A 27,768-nucleotide genomic window follows, 5' to 3' on the forward strand; every position below is an offset into this window, starting at 1 on the left:
ATAAAACTCCTAGTTCCATTTTTCCTTATTTAATTCTCTCATTTCGGGCCCATGTACTAAGCCTTGGACAGTGGAGAGAGATGAAAAGTACCAACCAATCAGCTCCTAACTGTCATGTTTTCAAACACAGCCTGTAAAGTGACAATTAGGAACTGATTGGTTATTACTTTATCTGCGTCCACTTTATCTCCCTCCAAGGCTCGGTACATGGACTCCTTGTCATTTATCCTATTTCTCGCACTCTCACACCCCCCCCTGCCTCTCCGAACGACCCCTCACTCTCACCTTTTACTCTAATTAATCCTTCCAAGAGGATTAGACAAGCCCCCCCTCCCTCCATCTCGTCCGCTCTCTGTCCCTCTGTTCCCAGCATTAAGTGAGCCAGAGCCCTCGGGACACGAGTGACACAATTCCTCTATTATTAAATGAGGATTTCAAATTAAGCTTCTCAGGTCCCTGGGGCCGCAGAGCGTTACTTACAGTGATCAGACCTCCTGCTCGCCTGTCAGTGACTGGATGCTGGCGCATCGGCCTTAAACCATCTATATGGATGTTTAGATCTGCGACAGCGAGATAGATGATAAATGTTACCGGGCTAGAGCCAAATCATCCACTCGACAACCCAGGCTCCCGCTCGCTTCCAGCAATACGCTGTGTACATGTGAATGGCAAAAGGTGTTTTGCAAAAACATGAAATAAAGATCACTACAACAATCCCTACATTTAAACCCTATCTTAAGGCCCCCATACATCAGAGATGGATTGCAGCAATCGTGCAAGTTGCAATCGATTGTGTATAAAAATCTTTTCCTTTTTCAATCGATTGCAGATTGCAGAATTGCCACAATCGATTGAAAAAGGGAAAGATTTTTATACACAATCGATTGCAAATTACACGATTGCTGTAATCCATCTCTGATGTATGGGGGCCTTTACTGAGGGCTTCCGGCATCTGTAGGACTCGCTAAGGGCTTCCTTGCAATCCTAATAATTATAATAAAGGCTAAAGGCTTTGGGCCTGATGCAAAGTTGGTTGATAATGTCCATAATTGCTCCCTGGCTGTGGGCTGCTTTTGTGTCCGACTGCGGCAGCCTACTTACTAGGGAAGGCCATCGACCATCAATGTTTTCAAAACATCGATGGTGGCCAACCGATGTTAACTAGTTTTGCCATCAATGGAAGCTGCTAACAAGCACGCAAGTCAGGCAAGATGCTCCCATGAGATGCAGCTTTTTTCCTGTGCGTCCGAATAGTCGCCATCCGGTTGTCCTGCGCAGAAGCAGCCATTTCAGGGTAGGCTCCGTCTTCTCAAGATGCAACTCAGAAGGCGCTAGTCTGAGGCTACTGCGGACGCAGCGGGCGATGCCTGCGAAGCATACGGTCGTTTCTGCGGATGCGTCTGTCTCAGAACCAGGCGCTGTGCGCAGAGAGATAAATGTGTATGTTGTTCCTACCTAGAGTTACGCACATCCGCCATTAGTTTAGATGTGATCAAATGCTTTCGACTTTACATCGCTCATTCTTGTTGTGTGCGCAGTATGGGAGCAGCCGCAGTACAACAGCAGGCGCTATACCAGGGGTCAGGGAGCGTTTTTACCTTTTACCCCAAAATATATTTAGATACGCCGACGTTACCCCCTTCATTTGAAAGGAAGGAAATCATATAGTAGTGTCCCATATAATGCCCCTATAGTAGTGCCCCCATATAATGCCCCTGTAGTAGTGCCCCCATATAATGCCCCTGTAGTAGTGCCCCCATATAATGACCCTGTAGTAGTGCCCCATATAATTCCCCTATAGTAGTGCCCCCATATAATGCCCCTGTAGTAGTGCCCCCATAGTTATGTCCCTGTAGTATTTGCCCACATATAATGCCCCTGTAGTAGTGCCCCCATATAATGCCCCTGTAGTAGTGCCCCCATATAATGCCCCTGTAGTAGTGCCCCATATAATGACCCTGTATTAGTGCCCCCATATAATGCCCCCATAGTTATGCCCCTGTAGTAGTGCCCCCATATAATGCCCCTGTAGTAGTGCCCCATATAATGCCCCTGTAGTAGTGCCTCCATATAGTGCCCCTGTAGTAGTGCCCCCATATAATTACCCTGTAGTAGTGACCCCATATAATGCCACCATAGTTATGCCCCTGTAGTAGTGCCCCATATAATGCCCCTGTAGTAGTGCCCCATATAATGCCCCTGTAGTAGTGCCCCCATATAATGCCCCTGTAGTAGTGCCCCCATATAATGCCCCTGTAGTGCCGCTTGTACAAAAAAACCCACTTACCTTAATCCCCGCTCCTGCATCCGCCACCGTCCTGTCCGCCCGTCTGCTCCCCGGAACTATGGGAGAGACGTCATGAGGGCGCATGGAGAGAGGCGGAAGCTGGAGGTCAGAAGAGAACTCCAGCCTCCGGCTAACGCGGCGCTGCAGGGAAGGAGCCGGGCGCCCAGTGGTAATAACATCTTAGCGGGCGTCCGGCTTAGAGCCTCCCTGCGGCACAGCCGGGCATGCATATGTATCATTCTATATTATACTATATGATTCATATGCATGCCTGGCTGTCCATCCATTACCCCCAGGAATTAAATTTTTACCCCATGTGGGGTATTTACCCCTGTTCCCTGACCACTGCGCTATACGCTCCGCAAATAGATGAACGTTCAGCTCCGTATCAGGACCTTTATATACATCCTATTTGCTATAATTGTATTCCCAGGGGTGTGAATACCGTCTTTGTCGCTGTGCCGCCATTATTTCCAGTGGGTTGATGACCGGTATAGATAAGGTGAGTGAGCCGGCGTCCAGTGTAAGCTGGAAAGTTAATATTTAATGTCAAGTTTATTGCAGATCACTTATAACTGTGCTTAGTCAGCAGTATTTGATACTCACAAACGCCGGCGTGTACTGCACTTACTGACGTATAACTGACTTACTGACATCACAGGAGCCGCACATTCCTTTTCTGTATATATTGTACAGGGAGCTGTCATACTCTCAGAATGCATTAAGACATTATTCTATGTGTAAAATAGTTACTACAGTTCAATTAGTTACATAATAAATTGAAGTTAAACTTGAGTAACTTAATGAGCGAGATCATAAAATACTCAGCAAAGTTTTTCTTTCCTACAATATCATTGTCTGTCACAGTAAGTACCTATTCCTACAAATTACTGCAATTACCGCAATGACTTCCCTACAGGCATATTCCATAAAGTGTGTTTTATTTGCACATCATATTCCAAGTTTATAATAACCTAGAAGCCTCCCCTTATTCCTTACTAATTATATAATGTGTAGTACGTGTGTGTGTATATATATATATATGTATATATTTATCTTGCAAAGTTTCAGAAGCATATGCTACAGTAATTCCAATCTATATTTGATCACCAAGATTATTACAATATAGAACAGTTGTTTGTTTTTTGGGGCACAGAGAGACGTCATGCATATGGGAATACAGGCCCTGATTCAGAGCCGGACGCTTTGACAGAGCGCTCGCTCTGAATCAGGGCCGTCCTTCTCTTTTTTTAGAGCGGCCTCCTGGCCGCTCGCATAGCTGTGAGTGACCACCCACAGCTATAGCGAGCGGCCAAAAAGATGGTCGCGATGGTCAAGACCATCGCGACCATCGAGCTTGCGACAAGACCCTTGTGATAGGGTCTCGTTGCCGCAAGCCCTGGACTGCTTTAGGCTCTATCAGAGACGAGAGCACTCCCACTGACATCACTTGTGATGTCAGTGGGGCCGGCCCCAGACGGTAGGCGTTCCCATAGGAACGCCTCCGTCTGGGCAGCCACGCCCACCAAAGGGGACGTGCTGTCACTCACCATCGACAGCACGCCCCCTTTGGTACGAGACCCATAGCGACGGCTTGGCCGTCGCTATCCGGGTCTCGCGCATGCGCACGACGGAGACGGAGCCGGGTCCGTCGTGCGCATGCGCACTGGGCCAACATCCACCCGCTTGCGAGTGCTCAGCACTCGCGTGCGGGTCTGAATTAGTCCCACAGTGTATTGCAGATTTACAGTTTACCATCACACTTAGGGGAATCCTGAAATGACTCTGAATTAGTGAAGAAGGGTTTCATTTGTGAAGCATTGAAATTCCATTTGTTCCTGTTGTGAAGACTAAAATTCTGCAATTTCGCACTCATCACCCGCCCTAAGGGGTTAATTTACTAAGGTGCCTCAGATGACAACGTCTGTATTCATGTGTTTCATTTTTCTAACAGGTTACTGAATTTACTAAGCTGCCGATTTGTTGTCATTCGCGTTGATCGATGGTGTATTCATTCGTAACCATTCGTAATTTTCATTTACATTTTGCGTTCGATTTTGATCATCTTGGCCGAACATGGCAGGATTTTGCATCTGTTCGTATTGTGCCGATGCGTACGCAATCTAACTTGGCCGATTTCGCAAGTTCTGAAAGCGACTGTGCGTGATTGGTTTAAAGTGTCATACGTGTGGGTGGCACATATTAATGTATGGTGTTAGTTTGCTATTGTGTAATGTTTTTTTTTGTTGTTAAATTAAACACTCTGGGTACCTTCATCTATCCTCCACGCGCTACAAGTCGCACCACACATAAGGCGGGAGCTCCGTGTGTCTCAGTTGCACCGTGCGTCTTTTGTGCGACTTTTTACCTTCAAATGTGTCTTTTTCGCACTGTGATGCGAATAGCTAGCACAAGCAGCTTCTGCTGATTGAAATGATATGCAGCATGGCTATGTTTTGTGTCGCTCACAGACTATAGCCATGCTGCATATCATTTTAATCAGCAGAATCTGCTTGTACTACCTATTACGCATTTGAAGGTAAAAAGTCACACAAAAAGACGCTCGGTGCTACCGAGTCACGCCATGGCATGTATGACTTCGCCATCGGCCAATGCTGACCATGCTCAGTTTCATGACCCTGGTTTCTTCCAGCCTGGTGGCAGAGCCTCAGGTATCTCACAGCTACCACAAGATCTCCATCCAGCACAGAAAACTCTGCCATGCTTAGTTCCTCTCTGTAACAGGAGAGAAGTGTCTGCTTGTGCTTAATCCACTTTTAGTGACCACAGATCTGAGGAGCTGATTCAGAGCCGCTCGCTAGATGCATTCACTCGTTCCCAGCATATGCAAATCCAGCGCACGTCCAGCAAGGCAGGCTATCGTACGGCAAGGCATTAGCACGCCCACTATGGGAATAGGTATGAAATACCGCCGGTTTAATTCCCGGCAGCGGCAGGCCGACATCAGCAGAGTTCCCGGCAGCGGCAGGCCGACATCAGCAGAGTTCCCGGCAGCGGCAGGCCGACATCAGCAGAGTTCCCGGCAGCGGAAGGCCGACAGCGCTGGAAATCCCGATCGTGGATAGGTAAGTATCTACTAACCTAACCTAACCCCCTAACCCTAACCCTCCTTAGGGGTGCCTAACCCTAACCTCCCCCCCAAGTGCCTAACCCTAATCCCTCCTCTAAGTGCCTAACCCTAACCTCCCCCCTCTAAGTGCCTAACCCCCCCCCTTCCCCGCTGCCTAAACCTAAGTCTCCCAGGGGGGTGCCTAACCCTAACCCTCCCTCCCCCTAGCCTAAACCTCCCGGGGGGGTGCCTAACCCTAAGTCCCCCCCGGGTGGCCTAAACCTAACCCTCCCCCCCCCTGCGGCTGTCCGCTCGCAGCACCCGGCATCACTACGATCGGGATGCCGGGCGCCTGTCTCCCGGCGTCGGGGAAATGACGGGCGTCTACATCTAGACGCCCGGCATTTCACCCTCGCCGGGATACGACAGTTGGGATGCCGGCTGCCGATATTAAGGCAGCCGGCTTCCCGATTACATACCCCACTATGCATTGGCGTGCGATCACTTTGTGTAGGCAGACGCCCACTAGTCATTCATAAGACACCCACTTGCGCACGTCATCTCCTGGAAGTGAATGAAAACATTGGTACATCGGGTACCATCGGATGTGCTCGCAGCGCTGGAGGTTGACTATACCTTGCCGCAAGCACTGCGATCACTTCAGTGTGAAATACAACCAGGTGACGTGTACTATGACGCTGCCTTTTAATTATGTACGCCTCTGAAACAGCGTTGAAACACGCCTATGTTCGTACCTCCACTCCCCTGTTTCTAGTGGCCTGCCCCTGTCTATGCTGGGCGAGCGAGCGCTTCCCGATCTGTCGCAGTGGTTCGCGCACGCGCATTGCGATACATTCACATGCGCAGATTGCAAATATCGGCCAGCTACGAGCGATCGCATCCTAGCGAGCGGGTCTGAATCAGCTCCTGAGGTGTCAGTGATTGTTAAGTATGTTCAGATGTCAAACTCGAATTTAAAAAGCTGTTCTATCTATTTGAGATTTCTATTTGGGTTCGTTTTAGCGTCTTTTGCGGCCGATTTGCACTATATTTCGGCCACGATGACAAATTCCAATCCTTAGTAAATTGCCAGGTCCTATTGATGTCTATGGCAAAAGGCTGCTGAGTTGGATCGATGGTCTGTTACCGTCCGAGTTTCAGGTGTTCTCGACCGATATTTCCCTTTAAAATGGGACAAACTCGGCCGATGTTAGCGTTTAGTAAATTGCATTTTGCATTTACCGTGCGATTTAGCCGCATTCAAAATCGTTCGAGCTTAGTAAATTTACCCCTAGGTGAGGTCTCAGTCACCGTACAGTGATATAATTATATAAGGGTAATAAAACTCTCCCATAAAATACAGAAGTGTATGGTTTGTCTGGCGTGGATCTCACTATAATGGAGACAAACAGATACATTCTTGTGTCATTTGTTACACAAAGTATGCAAGTATTCCATAGGGATAATTCATTCGGGTTAAGTAACGTGTGTCATTTTACTATTTAGGTGCCCTAACATTTTGTACAGGAATCGTTTAATGTCTACAAATACCAAGAAATACAGTTTGGGGAGGGGGCTGTGAAAAATTTAAATCACACATGTTGCAATTCTGTTTTCACCAGCAGAATGAACTAATAGTGGTTATTTACAAAACTACAAAGGAACACTAAAAGCCTGGGAGTTTGTGGGGAGGTAAAAATCTCAGAGACTGCAATACTTTTTCCTGCCAGTAGAGGGCAGCCCAAGTCCTCTCATTGTCACTGCGGTGGTCTATCCTCAGGCAGAAATTAGGCCGGCCATACGCTTAACGCTTATCGTTCAGATCTGGCCGATGCACAAGGGTTTTGAACGATTATCGGGATAGTTTGATTTGATTGTCGAACATGTTCAGTTGCCCTACTGCCAATTCCATACACATCGCGGCCATGCATCGTTACGGAGGCAGGGCTATTATTGGACCGTGGTACAGTCCCTCGTCAGTTTGGTCGTGTTGTGTTGCATGACTGTACCGTTTTCCTTGTTGCAGGAGCCCCCTTATCCCCGGAGCCTTAGGCTACCACTTGGGTTTGCCTCGCGGTAGTGCCAGCCCTTTGTGGTCTCCTGTATACATTGGAACAACACCTATCTCTGTTATAATTACATCCAAGCATAGGATCCCGGCCGCACACATGAGGCACACACATGGGGTATTTGTAGGGAGACAGACGTACATAGATGGGTTCTGCCCCAGACAAATGACATTTACGGTCTTCATACCAGAGACCGTCATCTGCTGTCTTCTGAGACTGGCAGTATACCCAGGGATGCTGTCTAGGAAACGTCACTGTCTTCTTTCCTTGAAGAGCCTTCTCTCCGGATTGATCCAGGGCTGGGAGCCCAGAATTTGCACAGGCTCATTCGTTATTAGGGGTTGTCACCTGCGATGTAAAAAAAAGCAGAATTACGGCGGGCGATTAGGCTTCGCAGGAGCATCTGTCAGAGCCCGGGCCTACTCCCTGTCACTTTATGTCCACAAGATAATATACTACGCTGCGGCTGCCTGGGCCAATCTCCATCTGTAACAGAACACCGTGCATTTATACGTCTACTCTTTGCTGGAAGTTCTGTGATTGCAAAGTGCAAGCGCCAGATGGGGACCGCGGAATGCACGCTGGGATAGCGAGGCATGTACGGTACGTGTCTAGGCCAGCCATAGATTACTGCGTATGAAGCACACAGGGATCTGTGTAATGACCTATATACATCATTGCAGATTAATATATCTATGTGCATATGTAAGTAGCAGATGGATACAGCAGGTATCTCGCAGAGCTGTTTATATTGCGCAGCCTATATGTGACTTGAAAGAACATTAATCCTTCTCCAACTGCGTAAGCCTGGAACACAAAAGTACAAAAATCAATGTATCGTTCCTCCATTTGTTTGCTCGGTTCCCCAGCTGAGCATACTGGGCCCCAAGTTTAAATTAATAAGAATTTCTTAAACCGGCGTCCACAGAATAACTTTGCAAATGAATCCCCTGGTTGCGGTGAGTTTGGTAAAACACAACCAGACAGAATGGAATCGTTATGATTTACCGCCGGACCTATGCCCGGCGGTTGGAATCCCAACAGCGGCATCCCGGCAGAGGAGGAAATCCCGATCATCCAAGGTAAGTATTCTCTAACCTAATTGTACACCCTAACCCTAACCCTCCCTTAGGGGTGCCTAACCTAACCTCGCCCCCCCAGGGCCTAACCCTAATCCCCCCTCTAAGTGCTTAAACCTAACCCCACCTTCCCCGCCGTCTAAACCTAAATCCCCCGGGGGGGGTGCCTAACCCTAACCTCCCCCCGGGGGTGCCTAACGCTAAATCTTCCCTGGGAACCCTAAACCTAACTCTCCCCCCCCTCCTCCCCGCGGCAATCGGCGCCCGGCTTCCCTTTGATCGGGATGCCGAGCACCGGTCTCCCGGCGTCAGTAAAATGACAGGCGTCATTTAACCCTCGCCGGGATTAAGCAGTCGGGAAGCCGGCTGTCGGGATTAGGTCCGCCGGCTTCCCGTCTGCATACCCACAGAATTGGACGTATTACTTGTTGATACACTATGTTCCCTTTCACAATAATACGACGCGTTTCGGGAACTCTCGCAGCGATCGTTCTATTTTGGACACAGGAAAGGTGACCGGAATATTGAGGCACTGAGCTGTGATTCTTAATGCGTCAATCTCATGATGTATAGGCACAGTCATCACACCCCCTCAGTGACTCCTACCCTGAAATGTGCCTTTTAGTGTGTGCCTGGGAGGACTATGAAGGGTGATGGGATTATTACAGGGTATTACGGGCCCTGTGTTAATTATAACCTGTCTGTTCCTTTTACAGCTTCGAGCCAACAGCGAGCTGCCGTCTCCGAACCAGAGCTCCCTGAACGAGGAGAAGGGTACGTTTTGTCTCTGTGTGCTGGATCTGAAGCACTCTTAGTACTCATTTTGTAATTACTGTAACATAATGAGGCTGGGAGCATTGTGTTAGGACCGGCATAGGGCTCCGATGCCACTTGGTCATTGCTAGGCCACTCATTAGGCAACTGAGGCTCCTGCCTAGAGCCCCGTGGGCACTAAGGGGCTCAGGTTACCTTATACTGTTTTCATATTTATTGTATGTTTTTAAAACAGAGGGAGGCCCAACTCAGTATACTGCGCAGGGTTCCATCAGGTCTTAATTCCAGCTCAGTATCTGCTCCTAGTTTGGGCCCTCTATGGTATTAGACTGATTCCAGCAGGGACTCCAACACGCAGAGGAAGAGGTCTCCGTTGAGTGACCCACAGATCTGATATGGGGGGGCCATATGGATATAGTGATAATAACTGATTGCTTAGCTCACGTTTAGCACATATGGTTCTCATTTCATACACTAGATAGATGTTGTGCGAAACTTGTTCCAGTGGTACTTGGATGCTCCTTAATCTGTCTCTACCACTCATTTTCCATACTGGAGACACTGGATTTTAGATGGTACACTGTAGGAATTACAGAAAACAGATTAAGAACAGCTAATAGAAAAAGCATTGCCAGATAAAATGCATGATCGATAAGTAGTTTGTTTCTCGTTAATCTCTGATTCAAGAGGAGATAGATTCCAATTTCAAGATGCTGGTGGTGGTGGTGGGGAGGGAGAACGTGGTTGTTCTGTATAAAGAGGGTGGAATGTCTTCACTTCCGAAGATGACCATGAATGGTCAGATGAAGCTGAACCACCAGACATTTACTAGATTCTGTGACCCGCTGTGGGGGGCAAATCTGCCACGTATCTGGTATCTCAATGATTAGGACCAATAGTATGGATTTAATGTAGGCACAACCTTTACCTTCTCATTCCAGTTGAATAGGGCTTGGATGGTCAACCAGTTGGTCACACATGGACCTACTTTCGACAAAACCAGTCTATTCAACAGACATTTGCCGTGTGGGTACGGCCTCCTTTAGCCAAATATAAACTATATTTAGGGACAATTTTGATTCTACAAGATTAGATAAGCCGATAAGGGCCATGACCCTTCTCAACTGAAATGACAACTTTATCAATGGTCCTGCTTAATGGGTCCCATGTCATATAGACAAGAGACTCGACCTTCCTCAATGGACCAAGGTCCAGCAGATAACAGGGTTGAAGTAACTCAGTAGTCAAAATGACTAGTATGTCTAATAGAGAAGACCGACCAAGGGACTCAACAGTCATCGTCATTGAACCTGATGTCTATCAAATAGCAATGTTAATGAAACCCACCAGTTTTCCAGCTGGTCCTACAGTCGATAGCAGAGTATGGAGGTGATTCAATTGTCCTGTTGATTGGTTTAAAAAACGAATAACTTTTTCAACACTATCAGTTTCATTAATGTTACTTACTAAGAGATGGTTTAATGTGTATATATATAGATTCGATAGTTCTACTAAAGGTCATTGGTGGTATTTTTAAGACGCATTGGAATATTTGAGAAGGTGTAGGGTGTAGAGCGTGGATGGCCTTTGAAACGCCGTCTCGCACGCTTGTCTTGCCTGGGAAAAGGTACGGTTAGAAAGCATGACCAGCTCTGATGGTGTCCGTCTCTCTGGCAGATAAAGCTGGGAACTCGGAAAAGGTGGAAGAAGAAATCGACATCGACCTGAATGCCCCAGAGACGGAGAAGGCTGCGCTGGCCATCCAGAACAAGTTCCGCCGGTTCCAGAAAAAGAAGCAAGACCCCAGCCCGTGATAACGATACCTCCACGCGCGCGACCTCTACACTGCCCTGTACAACATACACTGTGTACCAACTCGTCTACTAACTCCACTCTCCTTCTCTACGGAGGACGAGCCGGATGCAAACAGGGCTGTATAGCTACTGTTCCCCTGACACATACCCTCTACCCTTTAAGTTATAATGAATGCTTACCCCTTGTCTGGGCCGATCCCACCCTCACACACAGGCCACAGGCTGGCCATCTTGTAGATACTCTCCTTGATCTGGGTATAGTCTGTGTGATGGATGAGAAAGGAAAAACTTTTGTACAAAACGAAGCTAAATGTGAGGTCTTGGTATGTACAAGCTTTTCAGGGCTGCGGCGATCCCTTCTTTAGGCATGTTACTATAGCATATATTATATTTACGTATTAAATGTATATAACCAAATCTAGACCTTAGCGCGGGGTCCATACTCCCTCCTCATCCCATCCATCCATCACTGACAGACCTATCCTCACCAAGGTATGCTCTGTATATAAGTGGTCCCCATGCCCACTAGCACAGCAGGAAGCCATTTTGTGGACTGAAACAATAATTCAGCCTATCATTTCCTTATTAGCCGGTGACATCACGAGCAGTTCCTAGTGCTTGGATTGGCTGGATTCCAGTGGACTGCATTTCAGCAAACAAAATGGCTGCCGCACTTGTTGCAGGTGGCCGATGTACTTTTAGTGTTAATCGTATATTTCAAAGTACCACATCATCATCGTAGGAATACAAATATGACCTGCCTGACGTATAGGATTATAATAACAGGATAAAGAAATCCTGCGGTGTGAAAATATTTTAATGATACAATGATGAGTCCAAATGGAATGAGCTGTAGACCAGTAATTACTGTTATTACACTCGGCGTGATGTAAGCTGATCGCTGCACCTCAGCTACCAAACTCTAGAATGTAAGCCTTGTTGGCCAGAAACCCAATGTATGATAAAAAATTATATATATATTTCTTACAAATGTATACATATAGATCAAGTATCTGTATATTTGACCATTAAAAATTGTAACCATTAAAAAAAGGACTAAATAATTTTCTGTATCACTATCCAGGGAGTGACCACTTTGGGCTTTGTAATTAGTATAGGGGGGGCAAGGGCTCAGCTTTGGGGAACTGTATTTAGTAGAGGAAATAACTCTGCTGCCACCTTGTGGCTGTTTCATAGTATTATTTTAGCTTCAACATTTACTTTTGATATTTGTTATCCTTTCTGACCCTGGTTTTAATGCCCCTGTTGACTCCTTCTGACCTTTAATTAATCCCTTACTCTTATGACCATAAACTAGGCTGTATTCTTTTTTTTTTTAATTTTATTTTGGGCAAGGAAAAAATATGGCAACTGACCTATGTAAAATTGGCACCATAATCTTATATAGATGAGATTATTCCTAAAGTGACATTGCTTCATATAGAGAGATTTAAACAACTGTATAATAGAATATCATGTCCTCTCATGGCCGTTTGTGTACACCTAACATGTAAACTGTAGCATGGAAACTACAAATGATGTGATATTATATTACACAATTTACACATGAATATGTTCTCAGGTTTGTGATAATATTAGGCCTACGCTTCTTAACAACTACCAGAAGTGAGGACAGCTACCAGGGATCAGGACATCCTTGGAAAGGGATATCCGGATCACACACTGACCATTTGTGTCCTAAGGACACAATAATATCTGATTTTCTCCTTTCTGATTGACCATCAATTTTCCTTTGTACTGCTGCCCTTTTCATCATTTCTCCCTAGCCCATTCATTGCTCTCTGGGAAAGAAAAACACCCTCTTGGAATATTTTAGCATGTTTAATTAATAAAATCAATTAAAACTACCCTCTGACGTTTTGATGCAATTTTTTGGGTTATGAAATGAATTGTAATGACTGCAAATATGTTTTATTCCTATTTCTATAATATTAGACAAAGAAGCTTCTGACATTACAAAAAGTCCGCTGACGTGCCGGGACTGGAGTAAGGAGCAAGTAATCGGCTGCAGAGAAGTCAGTTTCTTGTTTAAATAATTTTTTGAAAAAAAACAAGAAACTGTTGGTACAGTTCCATTATTTTACTCAGCGTACAGAGAATTGTTGTCGTTCTCATCAGTCCCATTGGGGCTCACTGTCTATATTCCCCAACACATACGGGCACACACACTTTAGTTCATTTTGTCAGAGTCTAATTAATCTTCCAGACTGGTTTTGGAGTGTAGGAAGAAACTGCAGCATCTGGAGGGAACCTACATAAATATGGAGCTACCATATATACTCCACACAGATTGGGCCCAGTCGGGGATTGAACTCTTGACTCCAGTTCTCCGAGACATCAAGGCTAATTAGGTGTTACATAAATCCAGCTAGGGAGCTATTCATGGTGACTAAAAACAAGATAATCTGCAGAATATATCACTATGTACCTGTCAGGGGGTAGATGGGACAGAGCAATGTTCTGCAGATCACTAGAGAGGTCAGTAATGTAATAATCTGCAGAATATATCACTATGTACCTGTCAGGGGGTAGATGGGACAGAGCAATGTTCTGCAGATCACTAGAGAGGTCAGTAATGTAATAATCTGCAGAATATATCACTATGTACCTGTCAGGGGGTAGATGGGAGAGAGCAATGTTCTGCAGATCACTAGAGAGGTCAGTAAAGTAATAATCTGCAGAATATATCACTATGTACCTGTCAGGGGGTAGATGGGACAGGGCAATGCTCTGCAGATCACTAGAGAGGTCAGTAATATAATAATCTGCAGAATATATCACTATGTACCTGTCAGGGGGTAGATGGGACAGAGCAATGTTCTGCAGATCACTAGAGAGGTCAGTAATGTAACAATCTGCAGAATATATCACTATGTACCTGTCAGGGGGTAGATGGGAGAGAGCAATGTTCTGCAGATCACTAGAGAGGTCAGCAATGTAATAATCTGCAGAATATATCACTATGTACCTGTCAGGGGGTAGATGGGACAGAGCAATGTTCTGCAGATCACTAGAGAGGTCAGTAATGTAATAATCTGCAGAATATATCACTATGTACCTGTCAGGGGGTAGATGGAATAGAGCAATGTTCTGCAGATCACTAGAGAGGTCAGTAATATAATAATCTGCAGAATATATCACTATGTATCTGTCAGGGGTAGATGGGACAGAGCAATGTTCTGCAGATCACTAGAGAGGTCAGTAATGTAACAATCTGCAGAATATATCACTATGTACCTGTCAGGGGGTAGGTGGGAGAGAGCAATGTTCTGCAGATCACTAGAGAGGTCAGTAATGTAATAATCTGCAGAATATATCACTATGTATCTGTCAGAGGTAGATGGGACAGAGCAATGTTCTGCAGATCACTAGAGAGGTCAGTAATGTAATAATCTGCAGAATATATTGTTATGTACTTGTCATGGGGTAGATGGGACAGAGCAATGTTCTGCAGATCACTAGAGAGGTCAGTAATGTAATAATCTGCAGAATATATCACTATGTACCTGTCAGGGGGTAGATGGGACAGAGCAATGTTCTGCAGATCACTAGAGAGGTCAGTAATGTAATAATCTGCAGAATATATCACTATGTACCTGTCAGGGGGTAGGTGGGACAGAGCAATGTTCTGCAGATCACTAGAGAGGTCAGTAATATAATAATCTGCAGAATATATCACTATGTATCTGTCAGGGGTAGATGGGACAGAGCAATGTTCTGCAGATCACTAGAGAGGTCAGTAATAACAATCTGCAGAGTATATCACTATGTACCTGTCAGGGGGTAGATGGGAGAGAGCAATGTTCTGCAGATCACTAGAGAGGTCAGTAATGTAATAATCTGCAGAATATATCACTATGTACCTGTCAGGGGGTAGATGGGACAGAGCAATGTTCTGCAGATCACTAGAGAGGTCAGTAATGTAATAATCTGCAGAATATATCACTATGTACCTGTCAGGGGGTAGATGGAATAGAGCAATGTTCTGCAGATCACTAGAGAGGTCAGTAATGTAATAATCTGCAGAATATATCACTATGTATCTGTCAGGGGGTAGATGGGAGAGAGCAATGTTCTGCAGATCACTAGAGAGGTCAGCAATGTAATAATCTGCAGAATATATCACTATGTACCTGTCAGGGGGTAGATGGGACAGAGCAATGTTCTGCAGATCACTAGAGAGGTCAGTAATGTAATAATCTGCAGAATATATCACTATGTACCTGTCAGGGGGTAGATGGAATAGAGCAATGTTCTGCAGATCACTAGAGAGGTCAGTAATATAATAATCTGCAGAATATATCACTATGTATCTGTCAGGGGTAGATGGGACAGAGCAATGTTCTGCAGATCACTAGAGAGGTCAGTAATGTAACAATCTGCAGAATATATCACTATGTACCTGTCAGGGGGTAGATGGGAGAGAGCAATGTTCTGCAGATCACTAGAGAGGTCAGTAATGTAATAATCTGCAGAATATATCACTATGTACCTGTCAGGGTGTAGATGGGACAGAGCAATGTTCTGCAGATCACTAGAGAGGTCAGTAATGTAATAATCTGCAGAATATATTGTTATGTACTTGTCATGGGGTAGATGGGACAGAGCAATGTTCTGCAGATCACTAGAGAGGTCAGTAATGTAATAATCTGCAGAATATATCACTATGTACCTGTCAGGGGTAGATGGGACAGAGCAATGTTCTGCAGATCACTAGAGAGGTCAGTAATAACAATCTGCAGAGTATATCACTATGTACCTGTCAGGGGGTAGATGGGAGAGAGCAATGTTCTGCAGATCACTAGAGAGGTCAGTAATGTAATAATCTGCAGAATATATCACTATGTACCTGTCAGGGGGTAGATGGGACAGAGCAATGTTCTGCAGATCACTAGAGAGGTCAGTAATGTAATAATCTGCAGAATATATCACTATGTACCTGTCAGGGGGTAGATGGAATAGAGCAATGTTCTGCAGATCACTAGAGAGGTCAGTAATGTAATAATCTGCAGAATATATCACTATGTATCTGTCAGGGGGTAGATGGGAGAGAGCAATGTTCTGCAGATCACTAGAGAGGTCAGTAATGTAATAATCTGCAGAATATATCACTGTGTACCTGTCAGGGGGTAGATGGGACAGAGCAATGTTCTGCAGATCACTAGAGAGGTCAGTAATGTAATAATCTGCAGAATATATCACTGTGTATCTGTCAGGGGGTAGATGGGAGAGGACAATGTTCTGCAGATCACTAGAGAGGTCAGTAATGTAACAATCTGCAGAATATATCACTATGTAACTGTCAGGGGTAGATGGGAGAGAGCAATGTTCTGCAGATCACTAGAGAGGTCAGTAATGTAATAATCTGCAGAATATATCACTATGTACCTGTCAGGGGGTAGATGGGACAGAGCAATGTTCTGCAGATCACTAGAGAGGTCAGTAATGTAATAATCTGCAGAATATATCACTGTGTACCTGTCAGGGGGTAGATGGAATAGAGCAATGTTCTGCAGATCACTAGAGAGGTCAGTAATGTAATAATCTGCAGAATATATCACTATGTATCTGTCAGGGGGTAGGTGGGAGAGAGCAATGTTCTGCAGATCACTAGAGAGGTCAGTAATGTAATAATCTGCAGAATATATCACTATGTATCTGTCAGGGGGTAGATGGGAGAGAGCAATGTTCTGCAGATCACTAGAGAGGTCAGTAATGTAATAATCTGCAGAATATATCACTGTGTACCTGTCAGGGGGTAGATGGGACAGAGCAATGTTCTGCAGATCACTAGAGAGGTCAGTAATGTAATAATCTGCAGAATATATCACTGTGTATCTGTCAGGGGGTAGATGGGAGAGGACAATGTTCTGCAGATCACTAGAGAGGTCAGTAATGTAACAATCTGCAGAATATATCACTATGTAACTGTCAGGGGTAGATGGGAGAGAGCAATGTTCTGCAGATCACTAGAGAGGTCAGTAATGTAATAATCTGCAGAATATATCACTGTGTACCTGTCAGGGGGTAGATGGGACAGAGCAATGTTCTGCAGATCACTAGAGAGGTCAGTAATGTAATAATCTGCAGAATATATCACTGTGTATCTGTCAGGGGGTAGATGGGAGAGGACAATGTTCTGCAGATCACTAGAGAGGTCAGTAATGTAACAATCTGCAGAATATATCACTATGTAACTGTCAGGGGTAGATGGGAGAGAGCAATGTTCTGCAGATCACTAGAGAGGTCAGTAATGTAATAATCTGCAGAATATATCACTATGTACCTGTCAGGGGGTAGATGGGACAGAGCAATGTTCTGCAGATCACTAGAGAGGTCAGTAATGTAATAATCTGCAGAATATATCACTGTGTACCTGTCAGGGGGTAGATGGAATAGAGCAATGTTCTGCAGATCACTAGAGAGGTCAGTAATGTAATAATCTGCAGAATATATCACTATGTATCTGTCAGGGGGTAGGTGGGAGAGAGCAATGTTCTGCAGATCACTAGAGAGGTCAGTAATGTAATAATCTGCAGAATATATTGTTATGTACCTGTCATGGGGTAGATGGGACAGAGCAATGTTCTGCAGATCACTAGAGAGGTCAGTACTGTAATAATCTGCAGAATATATTGTTATGTACCTGTCATGGGGTAGATGGGACAGGGCAATGCTCTGCAGATCACTAGAGAGGTCAGTAATATAATAATCTGCAGAATATATCACTATGTACCTGTCAGGGGGTAGATAGGACAGAGCAATGTTCTGCAGATCACTAGAGAGGTCAGTAATGTAATAATCTGCAGAATATATCACTATGTACCTGTCAGGGGGTAGATAGGACAGAGCAATGTTCTGCAGATCACTAGAGAGGCCAGTAATGTAATAATCTGCAGATTAGATCACTATGTACCGGTCAGGGGGTAGATAGGACAGAACTATGTTCTGCAGATCACTAGAGAGGTCAGTAATGTAATAATCTGCAGAATATATCATTATATAGGAGATCTTTATATCAGCACAGCCTATGCACTGCAGCTGATAGCACTGAATATCCAAAAAGTGAAAATTATGGGTCTCTTGTTAAAAACAGTCAACGTATTAACTAATATTTTTGGGGTTGTGTAATAATACAGAACAGAACGACATAAAAACCTTTCATTACAGAATAAAATTAAGTGAAACCAATATATATTTCTGTCCTTGGAGACGTCCGGCTAACGCTGTGGCGAGCAGTCTTATATACTCATCCGTACACTTGTCAGAGCTCTGGTAACAGCTGTGGACCTATCCCACGACACACGTCACCTCGCATGATGTCACTATGTACATAGCTACCTCACCAAAGGGGGAGATTCACTTCTCTGCGATGGCCACGTTGTCTCATTAGAACGCTTCTGGGGAAGGCACCACCTGACCCAGGACAACGCTAACTCTCCTTCTTGACCGGTAGAGGAACATTATCAATCCTTTGGCTGTCTTTATATACGGTGATGTGTGCATCGAAACATCATGGTGGCACATCGCCGAGATTATCATTATTGGAAGGAATGTGCTCCTGTGCTGCCTACTATCCAGTAGCAAGGTAAGCTGACTTGGTGGTCACTAGGACCTGCCGGCGCTCAGCCTGTCAGGCCCAACCTCTGACACATGACCCGGGCGACTTACCAGTCGCAGGAGCCAAACAGAGCCCATACTGGACACTGCAAGTAACACTGTAGCACCGCCATAGTGGGGGGCAATAGTGCTACCATCTGTCCGGTGTATTTGCCGTTATCACATCCAGCGCACTGCAACACCCAGCAACAGGCTGCTCTTATATATCTGCATACCGCTGTTACAACTATGACATCACTGTGTCTTATGCTACTTGTTCTACCTGATTTGTTAAATCTTAAGAACTGGTTAAGCTGTACCATGTGTACCATGTCCTGTGGACACTCCAGACGGGCACCCAGCACAGTATATGCAGCTGATCTGGTGTCCTGCACTTACCGGAGCAGCTGGCCACGCCCCTTCTGGGTGACTTAATGACGCCATGAGTGGACGGGTCCGGCACATGGCGCAACCGTGCCCTGTTATGACTCTGATGGCTGATATTGTAGGATTTGTGGCAAATAAGGACCCCCTCCTTTAGATGAGATCAGTTGACTTTATTTGCATACATGCACCTTAACACGAGTTGATCATCTGACATTAGCCCCTTTTAATATATAGAGGAATATTTAAGTCTAAATGCGGTTATCACGATAAATAATAGTCTGTTCAATAAAAGGAAAAACAAACAGATTTTCGTTCTCAGAAATGTCAGTTTTTATTAACAATTTTAATTTCGTTGGTGGCTGTGTGCAATTTTTTTGTACATGGGTGAGGGGTAGGAAATACAAGACATATACATGATCAATCTTTAATTTATATACATTTATACACTTACACACACACAGACACACACACAAATATATATATATACTGTATATATAGACGTGGACAGGGCCCTCTCTGCTTATAATTTTGGTGCATACTGTTGATCAGACACGTTGATCTAGAGCCAAGCACTGAGAAGAACGCAGGTCCAGAGTCTCGTCCCCATGAAACCAGTTATATCCTTTGCCGCGAGGCCATTTAATGTCTCAGGACGTCCCGAGATTGTGACCGCAGAACCCTAAATACCATGGCTACCTCAATGCCGGCCAATAGCACGCTATATTCAAAACTACCAGTAGAGATAAATAACCCAGAATGCATTGCAATGTCCTAATGTCAAGTTTGGCTTCTGAGTCGTGAATAGGCTGTCTATTGCAAGTCCGGAGGTCCGGAAAGATGCCATGCCATCAAAGATAATACAAGTCAATTGGGTTAATTCTTAATTACATGGGGGCCAGAACATAGGGGAATAAAATGATTTGTGATGTGTCGTTTTTGTTTCATATAAATAAAATGTAAAAAATAAAACCAGAAACTTCATGTTGCCTCAGTTTCCCGGAATGAAAATGGCATGTGATGCAGCACCATAGAAAAACGATAAACGTAAGACAACAAAGATAAAAACCTAATATTAAAACTACATTAACTCTACATTTGCACTTGAGGCCTGCAGAGAACTCAAGAAGGACGGAGGAATCAGAGGAGAATTAAGTACTATCACCCCTTCAGGCTATTGAACAATACCGACTTACTTGGAGGGATCTGGGGTACCGCTATGGGTCTTTCATAACCCCACCGAATGCTGGTATTGCAATTGTTTAAAGGCCTATCCAGCATCTTTGGGGTTTATAAAAACCTAGGCAGGGATTAACCACCCTTTCCTGCCCCGGAGGTAGCAAAGGGTGGACGGGTTTAAGCTGTAGAAATATTGCCCTGGAGAGAGGTATGAAGGGCAATACTTGTACACAGACAGAAAGCAGTGATAGGAATACACAGGAGATCTGCAGACCAGGGCAGGCATTACAAGTATCACCGTGCGTCATTCTGGTATCAGACAGTGGGTGCATAAGTTCAAAGACTTTATTACTATTTAAATTGAGTATCATGCGCTGTCTGACCTGGGCTGAGACCCCGTGTCTGCCCCCTGTTAGACCGCCAGTCCCAGAATGCATTGTCAAACTGTTCCAGTATACAGCAGAGTTAAGTGCAGCTGTGGGTGATGGATATTTAATATGATCAAGTATGGGAAAGTTTTCTATAAGCCATGTAAATGCTTCATCAGGATATTGCTCTGAGTACAAAGGTTCCTAAGGACTTAATGGAAACAAAATATCCCCTGGCCTATCACTTGATCATTTAAATAAATGTTCCTATGAGCATACATGGGGCACCCCCGTGGGTGCAATTAGCATCGCATTGCAGCCACTCCCAGGTTGTAAAATTTTGGAGGGAGGGGGGTCCCTGTATCCCCAGAGGAGTCCTACTTTAATTCTTGGTTTCTCTGAAAGTTCTTGCCAGTTTCCCGCAGGGAAAGGTACACGATGGTCTATGTTTAACACAAAAACATTATTAAAGGGCATAAGCCTCAATAGAAGAGCAGTGGGGATCTGGGAGAGAGATGTAGGTGGTGAACAGAGGAGGGTCCCACAAAAGGACATTTTATTATCTTGTTTTTGAAAAATGTAATCAGATCAAAACCAAGTGGGCTGTTCATTTTTGGCTAGTTACGTTTGCCCGGTACTTTTAAAAGCTATTATGTTTTTGCTCATATTTAAGTCACAGTTGATGTTTAGAACCATACTGTATATTAGCTGTAAAAAAACAAACTACTGTAGGTTCAGTCTGGTTTCAAAACTATAAGTGGATAAAGTGGATTGACCCTCTCCTCAATATAGACCTCCTCCCAGGTCCCCAGCGTTCTTCAGTTAATTAAGTGTGTTTCTCTGAGTCACTTTTTATTAAATTCTTTAAGGCGTTTTTGAGGCTGGTTTTGCTGGGAGACTTTACAGCAGCTCTGCGGGGCTGATCCCCATCTTCATCCCCCCTCAGTTCCATCTCGATGGTGTAGATCACCTTGGAGCTGCGGGGGGACTCCTCTTCTGCCTTTTGTGTACCTTCCCTGCCTGCTAATTGCTATTTCCTGCGCGAGTCTCCAATTCCTTTGGACTTCTTGTCGCTGGATTTGAAGCTGCGGCTCTGGTCTAGCATGGAGAGGAGCGGGGTCTGGAAGACAAGAGGTGGTGGTGAGGATCCACTGGCCACTGGTTACACAATAAAGCCAGGTTCTCGGGGTTCAGACTTAGTTCCCCATCTAGGAATCTAACAAACAAGATGGGCTGCTTAAGTCACCAGAGAGATAAGCCCCTGGGTGTTGTAGACCTGGCCTTACAGGCGAGAGGCAGAGCAATGGTCCTCTCCACACTACAGTAGCTTAGGTCTTTGGAAATCCAAGATGCTCATCTCTGTCCCAAAAGGGACAAGTCGGGAGCAACAATAAGTGACAAATAATAAAAAAACAAACAAAGCAATAAGTGACATATGACAAATATCCGAAGGACAACCAAGGACATCCTTACTTGTCAACGTTATTTTAAAGTCAACGTAAAGTAAGATCATGCAGTTCTAGGGTAGTTAGAAAAAAAATAAATACATTGATTGGTTTCCTCTGTTATGTTTAAAGTTACAAAAGGGAAAAATTTAGTTTCTTGGTCAAAATATAAAAATCTGCATATTATATTCTGTTTGTGTTTTCCTGGTCACCGATTGATGTAGTCTCTTACCTGTCTAATGCCTTTGGATGAGCCTTTGGATAATTTGTGAAGTTTTCCTCTTTCTAGAGCGCTGGAAACGGGAAACAGATATTGACTGTCAGTTTGACGGTGACGAGACATAGACGATGTAAGGCTAGTGGCTGATTTTAGTGCTTCCCTGAAAGCTTTCTGTAGCAACGTTTAGGCATAAACCACAAGGCGTCGTAGCTTAGTAAACGAATGTCAGCAGTGTACACTTACTTTCACATGGCACCAAATGGAAAAGCTTGTTACCATTATATGTGTTGTATACTAGAGAATTACTGTAAATGCAATTTGCGCTGACCTAGAAATATCGTATGGAAATTAATGTAAGTTGGGAAGTCTCCAATTGAGCCTGGACAGTGATTGTAGCTTAAATATCATCATATCCATTGCTTCTTCAGGAGTCTATTATATGACTATGGGGGCGGACATCAGTTGCCGTATATCTGCACTGCAACTGCATGGATCATTATTGCCGAAGCTAACTAAGATGTTTGTTTTGTTAACTTCTTGACCTTGAATTTGATTTTAGTGACATCTTCAAGGTAGATGTGTACAAGTTCATTGTCACCACACTTCAATATCTGACAGCGGGCTGGTTAACTGACACATGGACATTGAGAGTAGAAAAACTGATGGCGGCAGGGTGACAAGCCATCCTTGTCCTACCTGAGCTCCCTCTGTACTCGGATTTGACGTCTCAGCCAGCAGTAACGAATTAGGTAACCAAGCAGCGCCACAATGATGACAATCCCCAATGCAGCCCCAATAATGATGCCAAGAATTATACCGGCACGGACTGGACCTGTGGAGACACCAATGAATAGAAGGAGGGATTGCCAACGCAGGAAAGGTAAGACAGATAACTAAGAGGGAAATAAGAAACAGACAGGATGACATAATGGTTTGTGATGTCATTGTAAAAAATAAAACTTATATTACTATGCCCAATCCATTGTACAACCTTTTGCCTGTACAAACACAAATTCGTATTAATGTAACTAAAATAACAACCACAAAGAGATAGTGAGAGGTCCCTCCGGGACTTATGAAATGGAGATTAATGGAGAAGGAAACTGAAGACCTCAGGTAGATGCGGAAGACCAGATGTGGAAACTCACTTTTGTCATGGACGAGCAGGTGAACGTACGATGATTTTCCCACCACGTCAGGTGGGTTCTTGACGTCACAGGTGAAGGTTCCATTGTCTGAATATTCCAGATTGCGGAGAACAATGGATCCATCCTTACTTCTGGGGTATCCCACCCATTCTATACGATCTTTGAATATCCCTGTGTCATCTATATGTGCCTGTCCCTTGGAGTAATGAAATATCTAGGATAAAAAGTCATAACATAATTATATTGAAGTCAATAGTGTTAATTATAAATACCTCGGCATGCAAATCTTTAAGAGTGAATTTTACCTGTCCTTATTTTAAATGTTCTGATAAGAAAAAAACACAAACATTTTTGAGAATATGAACCAGTGTGCTGGGAAGTCCACTTAATGTGGCATGGCTCCAAGTAATGGATACTTTGAACAGGCGGTCTATGAGTGAAGATCCCCACTCCTAATTGAATCAAACGGCCCAGACATCTATCCACCTCAATCAATAACATTTCAAGGAGGAACTTTTGAGATTGTCAACGTTATTTTAAAGTCAACATAACGTAAGATCATGCAGCCCCGTAGACATGTCTAACAGCCAGTCTCTGAGTCTTACCGAATACGTGTTCCTGCTGTTGTCTGGCTGGTAATGCCAGGTCACCGAAACGTCATCGGAAATCCACTCACTTGACCAGAATGTGCAGGACAGGGTGACCTTGGAACCTACGGTGCCGTGAAGCTCTTGGTCAGTGTAAACTTCAATTGCCAGGGTTGGTGAGAGAGCTTCGATCAGAGAAATATAAAAAGAGCAATATTTTAGCTTCCACTGACTAATACAACAATACAACACAACAGCGGCTACAAGTGCCTATCCAAGCCCGGCACCGAAACCTGGGAAGGTTTCAGCCTGGTCTTCAAATGTCATACAGCTTCAGAGACTTATAGAGAAAGTAGTGATTTGCAGAGTGCACAAGGAGTAGTACATTGAGACACGTAAAATGACTCCACCCGGATGCCTATAGAAAATAAATGTTTTTCCAATAAAATTGACTTTTCCCTCTCTAGCCAGTTATGTTGTGAAGTGTCCAGAAATAACCTTGAAACAAGGACATTTCTGATCAATCCACAAGGTGGGGTAAAGTAAGATATAGGGCCTGATCAGAGGTGCAAGGCCCATAGTTGGTCATTCTGAGCTGTTCTCCTAATACTAAAACGTTTGCAGTTCCGGGATATATCTGCTATGCATAGCAGTAAATTCTGCTTACCAATCATTGCGTTACCATTGCTTTCCCAGAACTTTTGCATATTTTATATTGATGAGTCTTTGCAATAACTATTTTAAGTAAAGGGGTTATTGTATTTTAGGCTTAATGGTTAAAACCATTGCATAGGTAATAAAGTCCTAATACACTGCAAAGCGTTTACAGCAGTAAGACAATGGCATTTTGACAACTGGACTCCCATACATGAAAGTTGGACTTTCCGATAAGACATATAGGGGTCAATCCAACTCACATGTGCGAGTCAACGCGGCAACAGCCGCACTTTACAGCAGCCCGCACTCGCTCAATAGTGCTTGCAACCCCATAGGGCTGCAACCAAAATGTACTGAATGTCCTGAGAGCGGACCGTGAGGGGTGCGAGAAGAGGTGCCGTTGCTGGCTTTTTAACGCTGTGACAACGGCAACTCGCACCCGTCGTGGCTAATTGGATTGTCTGCATAGAGCTACATAAAAATTAGACGTATTCAACCAAAGATATTATACAATGTCATTTCTGGATGCCTAGTTTGTTATTTTCTCCGCTGAAAAATCTGTCCGTTTATGTTTTATCTTGTCAAAAGCTACGGCAAAGTGCGTACTGTGCGGTATTGTGTATTATCATAATAATATATCATTTTATTTTTCATTCTAAAGCTTAGGATAGAAAAGTCACAGTGCTGAGTGCTGACATAGCTAAAAGTTACGTTGTACAAGATTAAAGCTTCTAGGATTTCCAAGTAAATATTGGTACACAATGAGGCTTTGCCAAATCAATTACTGTCACCCTTTCCTTCTAATATACAAAAATGACATCATTGGGACATTTTTACCAGTAAAAAAACAAACAGACAATAAACACTCAGATGTTTCAAAAGGGAAAGGAGAGCGCATTAGTATAAAACATACAGGCGCCACAGGGCCGTACATTACATTTCTTTTCATAAAGAAACGCTTTATGTTAAATAGAGACCGCATTGTGTTGCACATCTCTTTACGGATAACATCACAGCTGTAGATAGAACTGTACAGAATTTTTGCTATTTAATTGTGACTACAATGTTCCCCATCTATAGCATTTATTTTACATCTATTTGATAGTAAAACTGTCAGGAGTCCCCTCAACTTTGCATATCTAAGAGTATATATATATATAGGTTGAGTCTCCCATATCCAAAATGCTTGGGGCCAGGGGTATTTTGGATACGGGAATATTCCGTATTTTGGAATAATTGCATTTAATAATGAGATATCTTGGGAATGGGACGCTAATATACACACTGAATGCATTTATGTGTTATATACACCTTATACACACAGCCTGCAGGTACTTTTATACAATATATTCAATAATTTTGTGGCTCAAGCAAAGTTTGTGTACAGAAATGAAAGTCATTTATGTTACATATACACCTTATACACACAGCCTGAAGGTAATTTTATACAATATGTTTAATAATTTGTGCCTTAGACAAAGTTTGTGTACATTGACCCATCAAAAATCAAAGGTTTCATTATCTCAGTCATACCAAAATAATTCCGTATTTCGGAATATTCCGTATTTCGGAATATTTGGATATGGGAGACTCAACCTGTGTATATATATATATCCCCATTAGACAAATAGGTGCCCCATATATGGTACCAAGAACTTTGTCGAACTCTCCTGCTGAGTTTTACCCCCATTGACACTGGAGGCGCATAACTTGCATACTAATATGGCCTAGATTATAGATCACATTCCACTTAGAACTATGTACTAAGCCTTAAAAAAGAGATAAAGTGGACGGAGATAAAGTACCAACCAACCAGCTCCTAACTGTCATTTTTCAAACACAAGGCCAGATGTACTAAGTTCCGAAAAGTGATTAAATGGAGAGTGATAAACCACCAGCCAATCAGCTCCCAACTGTCATGTTACAGGCTGTGTTTGAAAAATGACAGTTGGGAGCTGATTGGCTGCTTGTTTATCACTCTCCACTTTATCACTTTCCAGAGCTTAGTACATCTGGCCTTGTGTTTGAAAAATGACAGTTAGGAGCTGGTTGGTTGGTACTTTATCTCCGTCCACTTTATCGCTCTCCACGCTTTGATAAATATCCCCTATATTTCCCAATGTACTTTGACTACACATAGATGGACTTACTGAGTGCTGAGAGCATTAGAAGAGCCAGAAGGCAGCATGGTGTCCTCAAGGTGCCCAGAGAGTCCATTTGTTGTCTAGTAGCGTGTGACCCCCAGATGCATGTGGGGAGCCCCCAGTGTCCCTCAGATTCCCCCTGCGCTGGAATAAGAGAGGTCCAGCAGGACAGCTGGTTTAAAAACCCCAAGGGGTGGGACGGAAAATCTTCTCCTGAGCCCCAGGCCAATCTGGATCCAGGACTGGACCAGTGGGAGAAGAAGGGAGCTGGTCAGCCTGTGTGTGTGTGTGGATGGGTGGGGAGCACTTGCTATAGGCCCAGCCTGTATAGGAGCCTTGTTTTTTGTGGATGTAGGAGGAAAGTTAGAGGGGGGAGGGGGGGGGGACGGGCACCAGAGGAGGCACAGTGACTGACAAACTAGATGAATACATTGGGAAGTCTGTAAATGGGCAGTCTGCACTATTGCCGTCTTGCAGCCGGCTCCCTCTAAGTATGCACCAACTGTTCCCTGGATGATACTTCTGCATATTGTTATTAATGTAGAAAAATTGCTTTAGCAACATCGGTAAAAGTTACTGACAATAAGACAAACTCACAGATATAACTCGGAAACAACCAGAGATATGCAAAAAAGCTTAAATTCACTATTGCACATGTGCATTTGCTATAAGCTCGCTATTTACAGCTGTATCCGGCACTGCGTGTGACTAAAGGCCCCCATACATCAGCAATTTATAGCAGCAATTCTGTAATCTGCAATTGATTGAATAAGGGAAACATTTTTATACACAGTTAATTGCAAATTGCACGATTGCTGCAATCAGTTGCTGATGTACGGGGGCCTTTAGTCAGGCCTCAGGTGTGCATCTGCATGGTTGTGTGAAACAGTACAAAAAACAGATTTCAATTTGTGAAGGTCACT

The 27,768-nt window shown here is 44.1% G+C and overlaps 2 protein-coding genes across 2 annotated transcripts in view; one reads left to right on the top strand and one right to left on the bottom strand.

The window, feature by feature from the left end:
- The window catches only part of PCP4L1 (Purkinje cell protein 4 like 1), a 74,513-nt gene extending 61,552 nt beyond the window's left edge, over nt 1–12,961 (top strand). The window contains exons 2-3 of the mRNA XM_088467572.1: nt 9,222–9,279; nt 10,957–12,961. Coding sequence (XP_088323698.1) covers nt 9,222–9,279; nt 10,957–11,093 — 195 coding nt within the window. The 3' untranslated portion in view covers nt 11,094–12,961. The remainder of the gene's footprint in view (nt 1–9,221; nt 9,280–10,956) is intronic.
- A 6,445-nt stretch (nt 12,962–19,406) lies between these two features.
- On the bottom strand, nt 19,407–27,087 carry MPZ (myelin protein zero). Its single transcript, XM_088467573.1, has 6 exons — nt 26,852–27,087; nt 24,063–24,229; nt 23,458–23,671; nt 23,006–23,141; nt 22,322–22,382; nt 19,407–21,764 (listed from the first exon to the last, which is right to left on the bottom strand). The coding sequence occupies exons 1-6, from the start codon at nt 26,916–26,918 to the stop codon at nt 21,675–21,677; spliced, it is 735 nt and encodes a 244-aa protein (XP_088323699.1). The 5' UTR covers nt 26,919–27,087; the 3' UTR covers nt 19,407–21,674.
- Nucleotides 27,088–27,768: the final 681 nt, after the last annotated feature.

The sequence above is a fragment of the Taudactylus pleione genome, unplaced genomic scaffold (genome assembly GCF_031769625.1).
Source record: "Taudactylus pleione unplaced genomic scaffold, aTauple2 ptg000073l, whole genome shotgun sequence".
NCBI lineage: Eukaryota > Metazoa > Chordata > Amphibia > Anura > Myobatrachidae > Taudactylus > Taudactylus pleione.

Coding starts and splice junctions, on each gene's coding strand:
- MPZ (XM_088467573.1), bottom strand. CDS start 26,918: ATGGACTCTCTGGGCACCTTGAGGACACCATGCTGCCTTCTGGCTCTT. Junction 24,230..26,851: donor TCTAATGCTCTCAGCACTCA/GTAAGTCCATCT, acceptor CTCTGATCGAAG/CTCTCTCACCAACCCTGGCA. Junction 21,765..22,321: donor CATCCAAAGGCATTAGACAG/GTAAGAGACTAC, acceptor CTTGTCTTCCAG/ACCCCGCTCCTCTCCATGCT.